At 36.3% G+C, this 21,211-nt stretch overlaps 1 protein-coding gene across 1 annotated transcript in view; it reads left to right on the forward strand.

The window, feature by feature from the left end:
- The first annotated feature begins 2,396 nt into the window (after positions 1–2,396).
- The window catches only part of LOC107102889 (sodium-dependent neutral amino acid transporter B(0)AT2-like), a 31,276-nt gene continuing 12,461 nt past the window's right edge, over positions 2,397–21,211 (forward strand). The window contains exons 1-5 of the mRNA XM_015402342.1: positions 2,397–2,536; positions 4,675–5,184; positions 14,655–14,812; positions 16,455–16,581; positions 17,600–17,781. Of these exons, the coding sequence (XP_015257828.1) occupies positions 4,884–5,184; positions 14,655–14,812; positions 16,455–16,581; positions 17,600–17,781 (768 nt within the window). The 5' untranslated portion in view covers positions 2,397–2,536; positions 4,675–4,883. The remainder of the gene's footprint in view (positions 2,537–4,674; positions 5,185–14,654; positions 14,813–16,454; positions 16,582–17,599; positions 17,782–21,211) is intronic.

The following is a 21,211-nucleotide window of genomic DNA, read 5'->3' on the forward strand; positions in this document are numbered from 1 at the left end:
TTAAATTATGTTCAATTCATTCTTTTTTCCACTTTTCATTGTATATTTTTAGTTTTCATTGCTTTATATATTTTGTGAATTCTGTGTATGTATCTAATGTCACGATTTGTTTGGAGGTTTTTATGACCCAAATGCAGAGGCAGAGAGGCTGAGGTGAATACTTGTAGTTTTAATGATGAAAATAGTTAACAAGGCAGCAATCCAAAAATCCAACTAAAAATGTAACAGACCAGAACCATGGAGACATCAAGGGAAAAAGTGCACAACGAGCCAGGGAGAGACGAGGTGAGAGGACAACAGCGACGTCAGGACCAGCAACAACAGAGGAACCAACAAAGAGTGAGAGCAGAGGGAGAGAATATATAGCTGACTGAGACAAAGGGAGGGCTAATGAGCTGACAAGGAGCAGGTGTGAGAGGAGACAACGAAGGAGCCAAGGGGAAAGGAACACACACACAAGAGGGCAACAGAAAAAACATGAGAAATAACATAAATCTAGAAATTACAACAAAACTGGAATTAAACCAATAAAACTAGAAAACAAGGAGCAAAGTAAAGCACAACAGAACCAAGACCATGACATCTAATAGTGGTAATCTTTTTTAAATCCATTTTTTTTGGTGAAATTTTAAGTAAATAAAAATTTTTTCACCCTAACTTTTAGTGCTCTAAAACTAAAATGCAAATCCAACTTAAATGAATTGCTTCAACTCGTAAAAAGCAATTGAATTACACCTAATAAAAATTTGGAGTCAACAATTAATCTAACAGTCATGTCTTTGGATAACAGGAGGAAGCTGGAGTACCAGCAGAGAACCCCCACAGGCATGGGAGAACATGCAAACTCAGTGCAGAAAATCCTCAGGCCAGGAACTGAGCTCATGCTTTTTGCTGCAATACCATGGTACCACGAACTGTGCAAATTATTAATAAATTATTAATCATAATCCCCTATTATAATTATTGATAAATATTCATAATAAAATAAGATAAAATGCACAACATTCGGCATAGAGATGTGTAAGTAATCATCTACAGGCAGAATCTGCTGGTTTTACAGTAGTAGAAATTATTAAGTTTATATAAATAAATAAATTAAGTTGGGCAAACTTAATTAATTTACTTGTTACTGTAATTGAAGCTTTTTTTTTCAAAGTTGCAGTTTTTGGTTAACTTAAAGCATGCAGTTTAACCATGGACGGTTCTAGACAGGGGCAACTGGGCCAATGCCCCTGTAGATCATGTCCTGGCCCCTGTCATGGCCCCTGCACTGAAGACATAATACTTTGTTACTTTATTTTTCTCTGTTTTACTTTTTTTTTTTTTTTTAAAGAAACAATAAGGTAGCTTCAGTGGTATTGAGAAAGGATCCCAGTTTTCATCTACTAAATGTTTTTTTTTCTCTACTTTGTACAGCTGAATTTACCAGCTTTTCATGGGTTCTAATTCAGATTTTATAAAAAACTGTAATTTTAACTTAAAAAATCCCTAAATCCTGAATTTATATCGACCTAATAAGAAATAGAATTTTAATTACATTTAATTGAATAGAAATTTTACTTTATGTAGCTCTCTTTATTCATTTGAACATTTGAGCTAGAACCGCCACTGAGTTTAACCCAATATTTCGACTGTAGTTAGAGTTTAAACAACCCACTCTTGGCACAGAATTTTCAAGTGTATATAGTTTTTTTGTTGTTGCTGTCGTTGTTAGGATTTATTGTCAAAGCATTAATAAAATAAAACCATCAATTATCAAGCTGGATGAAATCTTACATATTCAATAATTAAAATATGACACCTTGTAAATGTCTTCTGTGTTTAATATTTGTCAAAGAAACAACATATATGTTGTATTTATTGAATACTCAGGTGGCAGCACGTGTGTGATGAATCCAGCGCATCTTTTAATGTGAAATGGAGCTGCCTGTCTGCTCTTTGTGTTTCATCGCGACATCCTGAGAGATGTGGAGGAGGATGACGGACTCTATTCCGACCACAAGCAAACAAAAGAGGCTTAATTTTCTCCTCCTTCTGATGAAACAGGAAACATTTATTATCACATAAACTGTTGAAGGTGTGAACAGAAATATCCAAAGCAATCCGCAGCCATTGTCGCACTATACAGCGTTTCTAAACACACGCGCACATGAGCCAGCCCACTTTCAGTAGTACCATCGTGGGTTAAACCAATGCACCTGACAGTAGGGGTGCATTAAGAAGACAAAAAAATATGAAATCCTCGAATATACTCCTTATAAAGACATAAAAATGCATTTGTTGTGAATGAAATAAGCGGATTAAAATGTAAACAGAAAGAGATCGGGGGGGACGGTGGGTTAGGATGGGTGTGTGAGCGGGGTGGGGGGGGCTCCACTAAACTGGGCGGTGAACTGGAGAGAAATTGAGCGCTGGAGTCGGATGAGGGCACACAGAGCGGTCGGACCGAAACGAGTGATGATGTCTTCCCCGTGCATGTCCTCTCACAACTTCATCCCTTGATACGCATCGTGGCAGAAAATTTCATTAAGCTCAGGTAAGACTGACTTAAAGACGTTTTGACATCGCGGATGATGGAGGGGTTTGTTTTTATCTATTTAGGACAAAGGCATCTGAGGATGTGTCTGTGTGTGTGAGGCTGAGTGGGGTACCAGTGCAGCAGGATGGAGCTGAAGGCGGTGAATGATGAAACACCTCACATGGATGTCATGAGGCGCGCGCAACCGCTCTAATTTATGCCCATTCCTCCCAGAACAAATTGTGCTCAGTGGGCGCACATGGCATCACTATTCATATTACTGTTTATTTACATTTTTTATCGTTTTCCCTGATATTTTAGTGCTATTAACGGGTAGAAAATTTAGACATCGTTTTTTTTTTGTGTGTGTGTTGAATTGAAACCACCCAGAGATGTTGCGTTTCAACATCCTCGTGTTCTGAATAAAATTAATGAAAGCAGGGAAAGCATTTTATCCTTTAATTGACACCTAAACTGGAAGTGTTAATCTAATCTAATCTAATCGAATCACCGTTTAATCCTGTGGTCGGTGGGCGGGAAGCGCGCTCTGCCCCCCGTCCCCATCATTTTGCACTGGGTATAAAATAAACCACGCGCGTCGTTTCCTTTAAGAAAATAAAAGCTGAAGCTGGACTGTGGCAGACCAGGAGGCTGCGCACCTTCCCCTCCTGTGGATGGCCTGTCTGGATGAACACACCCTGAAGGCTCCAAACCCGCAATGGTCATAAATTACGCTCATTTGGAGAGGAGGGTTGAAAGGTGGAAGAAAATCCGATGGTTTTCAGGAGAGAAGCAGAAATAAGGATGTTTGGGTTTGGATGCAGCTTTGTCTCTTCAAATATTCAGGAGGCTGAGAAACGCGAGGGCTCCACCTGTCCCGGCACAAACCGCTCCCAGGCCCTGAGTTTCCCAGAACAAAATGATCCCCATTCATTGCTGCCCATGCCAGCCATGTGATTTCCATGTGAGGGAGGCATCCTTTAGATCACACTAGTCGTTGCCATGGGGATGAGGATCTTGTAGTTATGAGTAAAATATTATTAAACAAAAAACTCAAACTAAATTATTTTAGAAATAGAAAATAGTAATTTTATTTCTAGTCGTGCTAAAATAATTCCATAAAAGTAATGCAAACTATTGCATTATTTAGATTCAATGAAAATAATTTTAACTAAAAATAAAATTTAAGTTGTGCTTTCAAGTGCTACTTTACACAAAATGATTGCTATATGCTTTTGGCCTGTATGGAAATTAGCTTGTGAATTACAGGTGCAGTCACAAATGGTCACCATTTTAGTTAAAAAAATAAAAAAACAAAAGTTGAGTACTATTCTTTCAGCCAGCTGACAGGAAATGCACAGCAGTGGGAATGGAGGGGTATCACATTTGGAAACTAACTCATCATGTGCAACAAATTCAACTTAATTTTGGGGACCTAACATTTTTATCAGACTTGTGAAGAAAAAAAAAAGAACCAGCTGCTAATTTGAATTATGATGATGAACTCATTCCTTGATGAATAAAGTTAAGACTCGTATTTCTTCTGTTTTTTTCAGCTCGCACATATATGTAACGTCAGATGTTTCTTAGTGATGTCACAAGTTTAGAAGTTACATCTTTGTTTCAAAATTCATAGTATTTCATTTGTGACTCATACCTGTAAGTTTGTCTTTCCTACTTATAATATGTTTGTACTTGGCCATTTGGAATTTGTACTATTTGTGTTATTTAAACACAAACATTCTTGTACATTTAGTCTATTTGTAACTTTTTTTGTATAATTGTATTGTTACCAAGCTTCGTAACTTGTAATCCTAACTAAGATTTTTATTCTCACAAATGAAACATCTGATGAGTTGACAGCAAGGAATGAATATAGTTTTTATATAGAAGCTTGTCGACTTCCTTTACAAATTTAGACACATGAGCATATGTTTTTAATTGACAGTACTTACCCAATATAGCGCTTTCAAAAATACTTGCAGACTTGTTCATAAACATCCTGACCAATGTTTTTCAATACTTTTCAATATAATGCAAGATGTTCTGTAAAAAGAGTAAATAGTTTTACAGTCATAGATGAGGAGGCTGAGTAAAGGCTAGTGGGGAATGTTTTATTATTACTGTTATTCACAGTTTCTTTCTCTGCTCCACAGACATTTGGTGATAATGAAGAACTAAAGCGTTTATTAACCACTCAACCTTCACAGACTTTTCCCCTTCCCCGGACTCAGATATTTTCTAAGCTGACTTTCACCAGTTGCAGGCTCTGCCATTGAAGCCCACCTACCAAGACTTATAAAAAAAAACCAAAAAAAAAACCGAGAAGACGTTCCAAACCCCTCGCCCGTGTTTGCTTTATCAAATGCCCAAAAACAGCAAGGCCGTCAAGAGAGAGCTTGACGACGATGTCACGGAGTCTGTCAGGGACCTGCTTTCCAATGAGGATGCCTGCGACGATTCCTTCAAGAAGAGCTCGCTGATTGTCGACGACCCTGAAGGCGAAGGCAAGGAGTGCGATGTGGAGGAAGGGGCCTCGGATGGCGAGGATGAGGAGCGCCCAGCCTGGAACAGCAAGCTCCAGTACATCCTGGCCCAGGTCGGCTTCTCTGTAGGCCTGGGTAACGTGTGGAGGTTCCCCTACCTGTGTCAGAAGAACGGAGGTGGTGAGTTGCCCGCGTTAGGCCTCATTTACAGCGCTTCTGTGGGCGGCTAGAGCTTCCTCCCAACCATACCGAACAGCAGTAATAGGAGCATGTATAAGCTCCACAACTAAGGGGTTATAGGATTTAATTGCTGGAAAATAACACCAATTTATCAAATCAAACCTCAACAATGTTGACAGATGAAATTCCTAAAAAGACTGACTTTGGCTCCTTCCTTTAAGCATTAATATGCCCCTCAATATGTAAATTCAGGCTTTTTTCTGCACACATTCACTTTTCAGCAGATAAAATGTTCATAACTCTTTACACGTCTATGATGCCAAGAACTATAGTTCTTTCATCCTAGAGTGTCTGCTGTCTGTCTGTTTAAATCTCTGGTAAGCTGTAAGGAGCTTTACCAAAATGAAATTATGAAATGTTTGCCTTTGAAAAGGCCAAAGTCGGGATGGTACCTCAGCAGAACTGAATCGATGCTTCAGGACTGTGTGGTTTTAGAAATAGTAGGTTTCTTTGCAGAAAATCCTCTTTGATTAGAAAATCATGGCATCGAACTGTAGCCACATTCTCCAACAAAATCCGGCTGGGCGATATAATGACAAAGCATGATGGGAGTCAGACAACAGATTAACCAAATTAGACACTCAAAGGTGTTATTTGGGGCCAAAGAAAAGTCAGTAATTATTGGCTGCATGAGGAATAGTACTGAGCTAAAGCTAAAGGTTCAAAATGGAGAGAACTTTTTAAATGTTTCACGCTTAAATCTCATGATAGTTATATTGATTTTTCAAAAACAAGCTTTAAAAAAAAAGTGAACTGAAGGAGCTTAATGTTACAATATTCAGATAATCAGTATTTGTTTCATTCACAATATTTTAGAGCTAAACAATATGTGTTGAAGATAACTTCAACATGTGTATGTGTCAAAATGTGATTCAATAAAATAGTCTAAATTTAAAACTATATGAATTCCTTGTTTTCAACTCTGAAACCTTAAAAGTTACAAAGCAACAGCTTGGCAACAAAACAAGTATTAATTATAAATCACAAATATATTAATACAAATCGCAGACTTGCAAATAAGAAAATCATTTTACTTGTTCCAATCACAAATTTACTAATAGGATTCAGAAATTGATATGTATGAATCACGTATTTATGAGTTTATTTCACAAATTCCTAGTAAAAATCAGCAATTTACAAGTACAAACAAAAGATGTTCAAGTTTAAATCACACATTTAAGAATACAAACCACAAATGTTTGAGTATTACCATATTTTCCAGAATGTAGGGTGCAGCTCACTATATGTCGCGCCAACACATTTTTTTGAAAAAATTGGAAACGTATGTATATACGTATATATATATATATATATATATATATATATATATATATATATATATATATATATATATATATATGATTAATATATGCTTGTATATGATATTATATAATATTATTATATGATGTATCCCTAAGCTTATATATGATATTATCCCTAAGCTGGATAATATCTACTCAACCACCAAACCTTTAGGGGAAAAAAAAGCTAGCAGACAAGCTAGCCCCCATTAGCATGTTGGCCCGCAGCATTACTAGCTTCTGCTGAAAGATGGGGCTTCGTCAGCTCTTATTTTCAGCTCTGTAGGAGTTGAGCTCAGTCTCTTCACTGGTTGGGCAGCTTTAATGCGGCAAATAAATGGTATAATCTTTTGTATGGAGGGGTAAAGGGGACAAAATAAAAAAGATAAATAGATGTAGCGTTAAATAAATTGGTGTAAATGTATTAAAAATAATGTAAATCTACAATAAAATGTGAGATTAAATAAATAGATAAACTATTAAATATACCGTAAAATAAAATAATTCGATGCCTCATTCAATTCTTATAAAATGATCAATTAAACAACTCAAAGTGCCATTAAATATTACCTGTAAATTTTGACGTTAGATAAATAAAGGTAATTGCTTTAAATTAATTTATTCAGATATAATGTTTTTCATTCCAAAGTCAACAGTTTATCTGAGAAGTTGGAAATAACAAAAAAAAACATGTTATACATAAGTAAATGGTATATTTATATATTAAATTTCATTATTTTGTGGCAAATTTAATGATTTACTAGGCCTGTTAAATGATTAATTTGTTTAATTGCAGAAGCTTTATAGTTAACTCCGATTAATCACGGTTTTAATTGCGTGTAATTGGCATATCAAGGCAGTTCTAAGTTTATTATATAGAAAAATCAGCCATAGTCTTCAATGAGACTCAAAGGAACACATAGAATTTCCTTTTTGACTTTTTTAAAAAGGTAAATTCAGACCAACTTCCAAATATAAAAAGAAATTCAAGTGACACTGCTGACTTAAGAGATCGAACAGGATATCAGGCCACTTTCTTAAGCAACTTCAAAAATGAACAATAACGCCATTAGATGGGTTTCATTATTTCTGGACTTTCTTTTGGCATTACATATAGTTTTAATATTTTAATATTTGACTCTTAAAAAATATGAGTGGAAAATAATTCCATATTAAAGGGTGAAATTACCTTTCATCTTAAAAGGGTGAAATATGATGTCTTAAATATATTAATAATGATATATATCTTAGTATTTATTCTAAAAAACAGGGAATAATAACAAATCTTTGCTCTTTTTTTAATCATAGTTGATGGATCTTATTTCAGGATCTGTTAAGTATCCAGTTATGATATGAAACATTAAAAAGTTATATTAGGAGGCCCCGCAGAGCTGGTATTAATTAACACTTGTCTCTTTTAACCAGACAGCTTTAAGTTGTAAAAAGTGTAACCTCACCTCCTGGACTGCAACCAGAGGTAATAATGCATCTGCAAACTACTTTATTTAAATCAGTCAGTTTTTCAAAACAGTAACCTCCTGCAAACATGTTCCGCTTAGAATGACAGACTAAATGTATGCGTCCTAGGAAGGGTGGAAGAAGCTGCTTGCACTTCCCACCTGGAGATTATACAAATCTGTCTCCTGCTTCATGAAAGCGGATTAAAAGTAATTGACAGAGATGGGTTTGTCTGGAAGGAGACAGACTCTTAATCTATAGGTGTGTTATCACTAAAAAGATGGTGTCAAAAATATGTTTTATGATCTAGCTTAATGCAATTCCTGTTAAACTGCCTTGTCATGCGCAGAAAAAAACACATTTCTCACATATTTCCAAACATAAAAGTTGTATATACATTTGAACAATATAGAAAATCCAATTTATATAAAACACAAGAACTAAAGACAGTATCCTTTAAAGTGTTTCTAAGAAAGTTAATATCTTGTGAGGTCTGATTTAGAACATTAATTAATTCATTAAAGAGGATAAAATTACACACAGGTGTCCTGTGTTGTGCTCCAGTCTGTTAGAGTCAGAGTAAACTCCAGCTTTAGGAAGAAGATGGTAGCAGTTTGTGAGTCCAGTGAGGGTTTTAACGAGGGCTCATAAGATGTGGGGTCTTTTTATCATATGGGGAATAAAATACTTTTCCCAAAAATGCAACAACATGCCCAGGTTTGGCTGTTCATACAGGTCTACCCTGAAAGCAACCTGCAAGGGTGCTGAAGAACCTCACCTCAAACAGGAGGATCTTGCTAGTATAAAATATTATATTATATTATATATATTAAAGAGGCTGCAGAGGAGGGAGGCAAGGTTTGGGTGAAAAGACCAGAAGTTTTTTAGCTGTTTGGGTTACAGTGTCATAACTGTTGCATCAGCTAGAAAAGAAACATTTTTGTGTTATATTTGTCATATAAATGTTTTTATTTAAATTAGCAAAACACTGTTTCATTTTGTTGTTTCATAAGAATAATTTCCTTTCCAAAGCCAGGTTAGGTATTGACTTGCAGATATTTCTTAACAATGAGCTGAATATTTCATTGGCTTTCCTAATTTATTAACAGCCTTTTAAATATGCATCGAAACATTTCCATTTAGGTTTATTTTGATGCAAAATGTCGACCACCACAGGACGAAGACTAAAGCATAGCAAAAATCAACAAAGCTACCCACTAATAGGTTCAATACGCAATTGATCCATCAGGTTAGCGAATGTTTGTCATTCTGGTTTACATCCCTGTGTTTCTGGACTGGCTTGTTTTCAGGTTGGCTTTAAACAACTACTTGATCCCTGCTGTGATCATCTATAATTTGATTAAAATGGCAGCGCTGGGGCCTGAAGCAGATCCCTGTGGGTGTCCTTGTATCTCCATTCTACTCAGGACCTTTAATGAGATGTTAACGGTTTAACTTGAGAGCTTGTTTCCCTCAGTTTGATGCCCTTAACAGGGGAGGTTTGAAGTTGACGTGTGGCTGAGATATTTAGGGTGATTGACAGAAATAAATCTGCTTTAATGTTGCCTCTTCATCCACTGATACAGTAGAAGAACATTGGGCTATATTTCAACACCTTACAGATTTTATTTTTGGTTTTGATGACTGATTTATTTTCTGTGGCCTTGGTTAGATCTTAATATTCTTGTTTTCAGACACAGGTTAAACGATAAGGTTTTTTTATCCCACACTTATCTTTCTTCCAAGTCATTTCATATGAACAGAAAAATTAAAATCTCAAAGGTTCAAGTTGAAATGGATAGATGACAAAACCTCTGCAGATATTTTAAATGTGCATGTATGGAATACATTTTGTTCCATTATTTTTGCATCGAAGACAAAATGTTGTAAAGGGAAATTTGAAAAAAAAAAAATACGATCCACTTTGAAAAGTTTCTTGACCAAAAAACCATTTTGAGAGAAACTTTGCTGGTTTCTCAGGTTTTCTTTTATATCTATTTTGTAAAAGTTATTACTTATACTCTTTTTAGCTTCACAGAAATGCAACACTAGATTAAACACAGAAGGAAGATAAAAAGGTATGGAATGAGTTGCATGTTACTGAGATGGAAAACAAGCTATAAGATTTAAACCGGGGGCAGCCATGTTGGATTTAAGATGTACGCTAGAGACCTGCATATGGAGTGAATTGTTTCCATTATTGTTGAAAGAAAAAAATGCATTTTGTAAATGAAAATTCAAAAGAAATAAAATGCAGAAATTAGTCCTTGGAAAAAATTTTAATAAAAAAAAACGTTAAGAGAGTAACTTTACTGTTTAAACAGGTTTTACTTCTCTTTTTTATTTTCATATTTTGGTTGTTCAAATTATTCATACTTGAATTTTATTTTTCTATTTTGTCTGTTTCAGATGGAGTTTTATGAATTGCATTCTTTTCTAATTGCGTTTTACAGATCACATTATCTTCACTTCATAAAAGCTAATTTATTTCATTTCATTTAGATTCCACTTAATAATTCTCTGAACTTTATCATCTGGACAATTTCGGGGCTTGCTAAATGATTACAACTATATTAGCGAAGCTGGCTTTCGTCATCCATCCTAACAGCGACATGGTTTTAACTCAGCTAAAACAATGTTGCAAAGAAAAGATGAGTTTTCTTTTTTAAGTTTTCATCTCAAAGTTTTGTTCTGGTCCACAGAAAGACAAAATTTGAACACTTGGAAACAGCACTGTGGTAAATATGCCAGGCCTTTTGGTGGTGCTGTGACACCGCCACAGAATCGCAGCAAAACTGTTGAAAAAAACACCTCCATGTCCAAACAGCTCATGCAAGGCAAACAAAGCAACAGGACAGCAAACGTGCACTTTGCAATCATTAACTCCTACATTAATAAATGCTATAACTGGAAGTCTATGTAACTTTCCTGGCATTTGATCTGCCATTCGAAATGTTCAACTTAAATGGTGTCAAGTCCAACTGGAACGCCCCTGAAACCTTTATTTACCAGCCAGGAAAGGTCTCAAACAGAATGACATCCATGTTCAAGAGGGATTCCTGTTATGAATAAGATCAATTTCTCAAGGCTCGAAACGGGAGACTCAATATTCAAGGCAAACAGACAGTACGGTTACCCAAAAAAGCATTTATTAAAGAACGTATCTACAGTAGCAGTGGCTAGGGGGTTTAGGGCAGAACCTCTGCAGAAAGGAAACACAGGTTAGTGACCACGTAAATCTGGCAGAGGAATATTATGAACTTGAGTCACTAACCCGGTTCAATAGTTCAGTCTGTGCCCGGAGAACGTGGTAGATTCCAGCCGGTCGGCTGATGACAAGACACGGCGGGCGCTGCTCATAGAGTGCCAGATGCTGTAGCCCCGGAGGACGGAAAACAAGCAGGAGACCACATCCAGGCAGATGAGGTAAAGCAGCATAATGCAGAGGGTGAAGCCAAAGGTGAAGACGTGCTCAGGATCCAGAAAAGGGAGATCAGAAGTCTGAAGAGGTTCCAGAGGGAAATCCAGGTCGGTGAAAGGAAACAGCTCCAAGTTCAGCAAACAGGCAGAAACCAGCAGGAGTTCACAGACAGGTCAGACAAACAGATCAGACTGGAACAGCATGTTTGTGTATTTAAAGACATTTAGTGGAAAAATTGCAGGGGAGAATATAAAAAAAAGAGTCTAATCAACCAAACCTTTCGCGACCCCCATGCAGTACCTCTGTGGACCCCCTAGGGGTCGCGGATCCCCTGTTGAAAACCTTTGGTTTAGAGGATATGTTTCATTGCTGTGTTTCCGCACAGAACACCACGTAGAACAGTGTTTCTGTCACTGTTTTGGTTTTCACAGTGATCGTAGTGAAAATAAAGAATACAGGGATCTCTGATATTTCGCTGCTTCAACCTGTTTAACTTAAATTCTTTGGAAAATGGATCACACAGTGAGGTTCTTGTGAAATACGAAAGGCTTCAAGGAAGACAGAATTTTTTTTTCTGTACCACTTCAAGTAAGAGATGACATTTCTTCTTGTCAAGTTTGTACCGGCCTCAGTTCTACTTAAACATTTTAAAATGATGGAAAATGACAAACACTATTTGCACTACTGGATAACGGTTTATTTTAGCCATGTTGTTGAATATAACAAGCAGCTAGCAAACAGCTAACTACATGTACTTAGTTTGGTTTCTTATAGATACATTATTGGAAAAAAAATCAAATTTTACACCACATCATCTTTTCTTTCCTGGCGCAAGCTCTGAACCCTCAAATAGTTTAGGTTTCATTATTTTGCATCAAATTACAGCATTTTACAGCTATCTAAAATGTGCTTAAGTTAACTTGCTAAAAGCTAAGATCTAAATAGTTAAACATCGGAAACTTTGAGAGGAGACAAATAATTCAGTTTGGCAAAAGCCGATTGTTAGACACATTTTTTTACTCATCTTAATGTTTCATAATCCTCATCATTCAATATGATGCAATTTAAAAAAAGAAAATGCATGCACATCATGAGTTTGTACATAGGAATAAAAACTTGAGATGATTTATTTCAGGAAGGAAACAAAAAAGAAAGTAACTTTATCAGGCTGCTGGCTTTGTTGAAAAAGAGATCAAACACAGATTCCTCATAAGGTAACCAGCTGCATGTAAGCAAACCAGAATTAGCTGTTTTGATATCAAAAACAGGTTATACATAACACATCCTCAAATAAAAAAACACCATGATGGAACACACACGCTGCTTTTCTTTGTATTGCCTCCCCTATCACGGTCAAATCTGGGAGGGACGGCTGAACTCAGGAACAGTTTTCAATAAACGCCCGCCATATGAAACAATAGGATCTGTTGAAACAGACATAATACAAGCGACCCACCAGGGTTCACATCTGTTGTTGTGGTTTGTCCACGAGACATAATGGGCCTGCTGTGGCTCAGCAGGAGAGTAGTCGTCTGAGAACTGAGTTTGATTCCAGCAACCTGCTGCCCCCTGAAATCCAATCCAATCAGGGAAAGTCTGACTTTTAGCACTTTGAAAAGTCTACATGTTTATAAAAACTGAGCATCTATCTCTACCTATTTACCTTACACATTTCTGTTTCTTGTTTTTTTTTTCATTTTGCACACAGAAATTATGGAGTAAATTTTGTTCCATTATTGTTGCAACAGAAAACACGTTCTGTAAATGGAAATAAAAAAAAGAAATACAATCTATTGAAATTCTAAAAAATTTTTGAAGAAAAAGATTGAGAGTAACTCTATTTTCTAAGATTTTATTATTTCCAATTTCTATTTTTCAAATTTTATTTGAAAATGTTTATTTTTTACATATTTTATATATTGATAATTTTTTCTTTCAAATTTGTGTTTTTCCAATAAAATTTACGACTCATTCTTTTCAAAACAAGCCCAATATGAACGCTTGGTCTTGATGCACACATTGACCAATAAAATGTTGCTAGTAGCAACCACGTAGACCAATAGAAACGCATATTCTCTCCTCACTCCAAAATAGAGCCCGCCGCCAGAAGTGAAGAGAAGTGATCTGTAAAACGCGGATAGGAAAGAATGCAATCCATAAACATTTATCTGAAAAACACAAAAATAAAAAGAATCTCTAGAAAATATTTTTTGTAAAAATACAATTTGAAAAATAAAACATAAAAAAAAGTAAAGAAAAAAAGAAAAAGTCTTAGAAAACGGCAGTTAAAACCTTTTTCCAACTGAAACGACTGCTTATAGTTAAGCCTGAAGAAGCTTTGTTAACATTACTACAGTAGCTGCAACTAGCAAGAAAACAGTACTGTCTAAAGAGGCGGGGTTTCCTGAAAAGTAGCCAAAAGTGACAAATGTCGACATGAGCTACAGAAACAGGTCCAGACACGAGTAGGAGATAATCTACAGAAGCATTAAAAAGCAGCAGAGCAGAGAAGGAGCATGGAGTCATGGTGGAGAGACTCATGGGGGGATTATGGTGTTCAATCTACACTCATAAAACCTTTAAAATGTGCATTTAGACTAGTTTACACGCGTGTATGAATATGTATGAGTATTTATTACTCCTGTGCCCAGGCTTGGCTTGATACATTTAGAAGTAACAAATGAAAATGAGCTCATATGTCTTGATCTTTTTTATATATATATATATTAGCATTAATTTAATGATGTGAGTTTATTATGGGATTGAGAAATCCACACCCACAGCACTGTACCTCCAGTATGAAAACAGCTGATGCAGTAGCTTCTGGTCAATTCGCAAATAAGTGGTGTAACCATCACATGGTATATAACATTTCCCTTGACATGGAGGGGTGTGAAGACACATTATGTAAAATCTGAAGACATCTAATCCTCTGCTCTTTAAATCTCTTTGAACTATCAGTTTTAAAATAACTCTTGTCTTTCCAGATGTGATTATGTTCTAATGTTGATAAATCAGCTTCTAGGTGTAAGTTTAGAAATGATGCAGTTAAAATAGGCCATTAATGGATGCTGTTTGATTGTAGCAGACATCCTATGGGGGTAAGTGTTTAGGTGCAGGTTTTTAACATGTGGTTGATGTTAGAGGAAATGAAAGTATCTGATGCAAGAGTTTCCTGTCCTTGCAGTGTGCCACATCTAATGTGTTGTGCTTATTGCTTTGTTTGGTAGGAGCGTACCTGGTGCCCTATCTAATCCTGCTTATACTGATCGGCATCCCGCTGTTCTTCCTGGAGCTCGCAGTGGGCCAGCGTATCCGCAGAGGCAGCATCGGCGTGTGGAACTACATCAGCCCCCGGCTGGGGGGCATCGGCTTTGCAAGCTGTGTGGTGAGTCAGACATCAGGGACTTTTTTCTGGTTTGAACTTTAAAAAAGAAATCCTACAAAGGCTCCATCTGATGCAATGCATGACATGTAAGCCACTGTAGGATGTCAAGAGGTATAAAACGTTAAATGCAAGTGCATTAGCAGGTTTCCTCCTATGCAAAGGTCTTTAGGTTTTTGTTTTGTTTTGTGAAAAAATATATAAAGAGGAAAATGTATTGGATTTTATCAGCCAGTATCTAAAATCTGGATATTTTCATGCTAATAGAAACACTCTGTCTCTGTTAAAAGTTTCTGTAACTAATTGGCTACGGTAATTTTACATGAGTCGGTTGTTTTCATACCTATTGTTAACTTTTGTTCCCCCCTTTCCTAATACTGCTTTATCAAGCCTTTTCTGACTTTCTGCAGTATAAAAGAAGTTATAAACGTAGGCATAATTCAAACTAATATTTTATTGGTTCAATATTGATACCAATTCTCAAAGCTGCGATATTAGTATCGTATCGGAAATGAAAAAGCTGTCTGTAGTTTTTCAAGTGTTGTAATATTTATTTTTCAAATTTTATGCTTTTAAAATTTATATTTCCAAGTTTTATTTCTTTAGTTCTTCGAATGATAGTTAACAGATTTTATATTTATAGCTGTTTTTTTTTTTTTTTTCAAATACCTGTTTTTCATTTTGAGTTTTACAAGTTGCACCAGACCATGACAGGACTAAGCAGGAGAAAATGGATGGATGGATGAGTTGCATTCTTTTCAAGATCGCATTCTCTTGTTAGAAAAAAAATATGTGGGAAAAAAGGAAATAATTATTTTCATGTCTGTATTGCATTTTTTTTTTTCAAATTTCAGTTTACAAAAGCTACACTTGGTTACAACAATAATGGAACAAAATTCACTCCATATATGATTCATATGAAAATCAATTGCAAACTGTGTTTACACAAAGATTTAAAGGAAAACTGTTTAAAATGATTGAATTTCATTTTTTAAACAGGAAAGTAGAATTACTCTTACTGCTGCTAAAATAGCATCTATTATTCCATCTATTATTATTTAATAAATAATCATTTACAACTTCCATTTACTATTTTGATGCATGGACAAGCACAAAGTCACAAAAAATAACTAAATCTGCTAAATGTAGTGTTAGTTGTTTTTAGTCAACATATTCTCATTATTAGTTCGTATGAAATCGTACGAAAAGTTATGCACACTATTTCGTACGTTTTGGACGTTTTTCCTCAAAAAACCAGATCAGTGCCCATGCGCTGGCAGACAGACAAAAAAAGCAGATCCGCGGACGGACGCAAAACTGGGAAAAACAGTGCAATAATCACTTCTTCATGTCTCTAACAACGTTGCTTGCTGTTTTATATCTTAGGGTTAGGGTCAGGGTTAGGGCTAATTGTGTTTTAAATTCTATGTTCTTGAATGGTGCGTAAAATGCGCATGCGTATACGCATGTTCGTATGAAATCGTACTTTTCATACGAACTCATAATGAGAATACACTGTTTTAGTAGGTGTTTGAAACACCACCGTATAAAACTGATGTTAATGTCAGTACTGCTAAGCGGATGAAGTCTTGTTTGATGTTTTGTTCTGGGTGTTTAAAGTTGAACATGTCCCCTTTGCTGACAGGTTTGCTTCTTTGTGGCCCTCTACTACAATGTCATCATCAGCTGGAGTCTCTTCTACTTCTCCCAGTCCTTCCAGCAGCCTCTGCCATGGCATGAGTGTCCACTTATCAAGAACAAGACCAGTACATGTAAGACACCGAGACAGGATAATGTATGGTAGCCAAATGTGTCGCTTTCTTACCCTTGGTTTTTATCACATAAAGTCGTAGGGAAATCATATTTAAATGTAAAATCATTCTGGCTTAAATATGTACATAAATGTACTCTTTATAAGACCATATTGTCCCAAAATGTAGAAAATTTCTATTTAAAAAAAAATCCTGTCTTAAAATCAGTGTTTTTTTGTTGTTGTTTTTTTCGTTATCTTTTGCAGGGCAGTTAGTTATACGTCAGCTTGTACACCTAAAATCGGCCAATCATATATCAACGGTCATCTGTCAATTAAATTTTTTCGGTCATAGCATCTTGATTCATATGTCACAGCTAATATACGCAACAATTGAAATGAGAATCATTTCCTTTACCATTGAGTTCCGTCCCAGTGTTCACGGGGATGGACGTCTGTGTCTTCTGCAGGCAAGGGCTCAAACATGTACGGCTGTAAGCCTTCTACACCAAATCAAGCATCTGCTGCTCTGGTGTCCTCTTCCACAACATCTTCATCCCTGTTTTCCCCCTTTAAATAAAAAATGTATGATGGAGCGACCTCCGACACAAAACTCTCCTCCTCTTGCATGTTTCCGCTGTCCATAGCGTTCCTTGACAGTGTTGTTTCTAAGTCACCAATTTAGTGCTACAGTACTTGGTCCCAATGGACCACAACCGGCCCCAACCAAACTGGCTTGCGAACCTTCCACCCCAGCAATCCAGCCCTCTCGATAAACGACCAATCATATTCACTTTATTCACTCTTGTAAAGTCGTGTATCACTCGGGACAATTCGTAAATGCAATTCTTGGAACAGCCGTTTCCCCACGCCTTTGATTTAAAAATTACATCAATAAACCTACATTTCATATAAAGAGGCAAGAGATAAAAGCTTTGTTGCCCACAGAGAAGATTCAAACTAGAAATAAGATCCAAATATTATACAAATAATCCCAGTTAGCAGATAAAGACGGCACTCTGCTTGGTTTTTAACTATAGATGTGGTGCCAGAGTGTGAGAAGAGCTCGGCCACCACTTACTACTGGTACCGTGAGGCCCTGGATATCTCCGACAGCATTTCTGAAAGCGGAGGACTCAACTGGAAGATGACATTGAGCCTGCTGGCTGCCTGGTCCATGGTGTGCCTCGCCATGATCAAGGGAATCCAGTCTTCAGGGAAGGTGAGGAGGCTTTCTATTCATCTTCAGTTAAACATAGACAGTGTTGAGCAGCTGCTTTAATGAAAAATAAAAATAGTTCCTTAGATGACTTAAAAAAAGGCTAAGAAGCAAAAGACATGGCTGGAAAAATGAGGCTGTGGTGACAGAAAAGCTCACTTTAGCTAAATCTAAAGCACCCGATGAGATGTAACTTAATTAATCTTTTTAATGAAAGTGTTTGGGAACTATTTCTCAGACCACATGTGATCTTTAAAGGATTTGTGCCTCAGCTTATCCTAACAAAGCGTCCGTGATACACCGTGATCTTAATGGTCGCAGAGTTTCTCCAGTCATATGACGAGTATTAACCGTGTTCTTCCTAGTTCAAAGTCAGGCCTCTGCTTCTCCGTTTCTAATCTTTTAAAGATCCACCTTAATGCTGAGGGTGATTGGCTTTGACGTTAAGTCGGATATGAACCGCCATCAGTGTGCATCTGAAAAGAATGTATTTCATTTCAATAATGGCAGCCTTTATCTTTAAAACAGAGGAGAGAATTAGACTGAACTCTAGGTCAGTGTTTGAGTGTTACTTATTTATTTCAGGTCTAACGTTTGATCCTGTCTGAACTCAGGGTACCCTCATCTTCAGGCGGCAGTGTGAACAAAACAATGCAGCAAAGCTTCAAGCATCTGTTTTTATCTCTGTTGTTGGGCTAGAAGCTCTGTGTCACAACAACAAGAGTTCCCAAAAGTGAACTAATTAGAACGCATCACACCGGTGACAGGGAGAGGTTTCTGAAAGCTAAATGAGATTTCCTGCTTTCTATCTGGGCGTCAGCCATTGATTTGGGTTTTACACCTACAGCCAGGTACAGTTCGCTTGGCTCCAGATCACAACACTCTGATCTTCTTTCCCCTACAGGAGTCGATTTACTAAAAACTTTCACTGTTTTTCTCAAAATCTCTTCTTCATATTTATCTTTGTATTTTCTGACAGATTGTTGTTCTCCTCTCTGCATTTATAGTTTGTTTTAGCAGAGGTGGGTAGTAACTAGTTACATTTACTCAGTTACTTGACTAACTTTTGAGTATTTTTAAAAGATTGCACTTTTTACCTTTACTTGAGTAAAATTTCTGGTTACTCTATCCTATATAATGCACTGAATGAAAAAAAGTTTGTTTTAAGGGAATCTGCAACGTTAAGAGACAAGCTTTCTTCTTTTTTGCAGTCAAGGCTTGTTGGTTAAATGTTATTTTTCTATCTGCTGAGTCTAAGTCATTTGGAGGCTGAGTAAAAATAAAGTAAGGAAAGGCAAGGAAAGTTTACCTGTATAGCACAATTCAGTACATGGACATTTCAAAGTGCTTTGCATGAGTTAGTTAATTAAAATAAAAGCATATAAAGATAAAAAAAAGTATTGTAATTCAAGCTAACTATTAATAATTTCAGGTTTTATAACTCAAGAACATTTTTTTCTAAATATGTATTTCTGTATGTTATGTGTTTATTTTTATCTTGTCGTTTGAAACACGAAAATTAGCATATCAATGAATATTTTGTTACATTTTATATAATTTTGTAAAATATTAAATCAGTTGATCAGTCACTCATTATCCTTTTTACCAAATACTTTTTTTCTTTAAAGGCTACTTTTTACTTTTACTTAAGTACAATTTTTGGGTACTTATTAATCTAACCTATATCTGATTAATCTATATCTGATGGTATAAGACATTTTTGAAGCAACAGCGTCAACATTAACAAGACTAAAATATTTTTTCAGAAAAAAAACAATGGAAAGTTGGCTGAGTTTCACTTTCCTCCCAGTTATACGACCAATGGTTACTGAAGTTAGATGGGAATAGTTAATGAAATAAATCAGTTGTTTCCAGCATACATTTTTTTTTTATATATTATTACTATAGAATGATTCTAATTTTCTTAATGTGTTTTGAAATGATCTGGTCTTCTTCACCATAAACTATTGTTTTTTTCCTAGAGAGGGTTTTGAAGATGCAGTGGTCAATGGAAATGCTCACCTTAAAGGCACAAAAGCCTCGCCTAAAGAACTACCCTGGGAGAAAGAGAGTTTCCGTGCCAAATGTGCATGTGTGTGGGCAGACCACTTGGTTACCATGGTAACCTTTGGTTCGCTTTGGATGCAGGAGTTTGGGCTATAATGAGATGTACTTGGTTCATCTGTTCACTAATAAACAATCAGACATCTCAGACTTCAAAGTATTGTGGCGACAGTGGGGAAATAAAAAGGTTCACATGCCGTCATGGAAAAAAAAAGAAAAAAAAAAGGGGCGGGTTGTATCACGTGTTTGAAGATTAAATTTGGGATTCCCAGAATTTGACCTTTGCAGCTGCTGTATCTTTAGCAGAAAAAAGTTTTTTTTCTTTTGGACATTTGACATCACATTGGTTCAAATCCTATCTTTTGTAAACTGTTGCTAACCCTTTTTAATTGGCTTTAAGACATCATGTACCTAGAACATACTTAATAAATACCAAATAATAAATCATTTGCTTTTTAAATCTTTCTTTTTTTTTAGATCTAATCGCCTGCAGCTCTTTATTTTTTATTCGTTGCACTGTTCATGCATCTTTAACTCAAAGAGGCAAAGTCATAGTTGTCCTCTTGGCTCTAGCTCTACAATTTCAATTGCATTTCCTTTATGTGTTTGTTTGTTGTTGCCATTTTCTTAATAACTTATTAAACTACAGTAAAATGTTCTTAGAATAAAATATATTATGGATGCTGGTCTCAGACCTGTGTCACCGATGCGTTGGGTGTGGTGCATTAGTAATTTAAGACATGTTTCCATTGGAGCTGCATATGGACCACCAAGAGACAGGCGTAATGTTTCTGAATCACCTATGACTCAACCACAAACCAAAATAAGAGAGTCTGCAGCCACACCCTCTCAGCCTGTCCTCTAAGTGCAGCGTGTGCTGGCTGGATGACTCAGGTCCTCCATCCTGTCTTTAAGTCACTCCTTTAGTGATTAAACAAACTCATCAGTTTGGGATGGTTTTGGTTTTGGAATCTGGGTTAACTAGTCTAACAGCAAACAGACTGCAGGGAAACGATCCTCTGCACTTGAATCTTGATAAACTGGACAAAGATTTGCATCACGAGAGCTGCAGGAATAATACCATTTATTCAAACGGCTGCTAAAGAATCAACTAAAACGGTTAAAATCACAGTTATATCACCTAATGCTACCTGATGTCATACAGATGGTTTCCTCACCCAGTGGGTTTTTCTCCAGAGTGAAGAGAAAAGGTGCTTTTCTGTTGGTCTGCTGGACGTTAGCATCATTGTTTTTATTGGTCAAAAGGCGAGGGTTTGTATTTGGCTTCGAGTGAAGAGAATTTAAAATACTCTCTCTGGAAAATAATTTTTCCAACCAAAAAGAAAAATATACTTGAAAGCATAAATCC

Source organism: Cyprinodon variegatus, unplaced genomic scaffold (assembly GCF_000732505.1).
Source record: "Cyprinodon variegatus isolate N-32 unplaced genomic scaffold, C_variegatus-1.0 Scaffold1337, whole genome shotgun sequence".
NCBI lineage: Eukaryota > Metazoa > Chordata > Actinopteri > Cyprinodontiformes > Cyprinodontidae > Cyprinodon > Cyprinodon variegatus.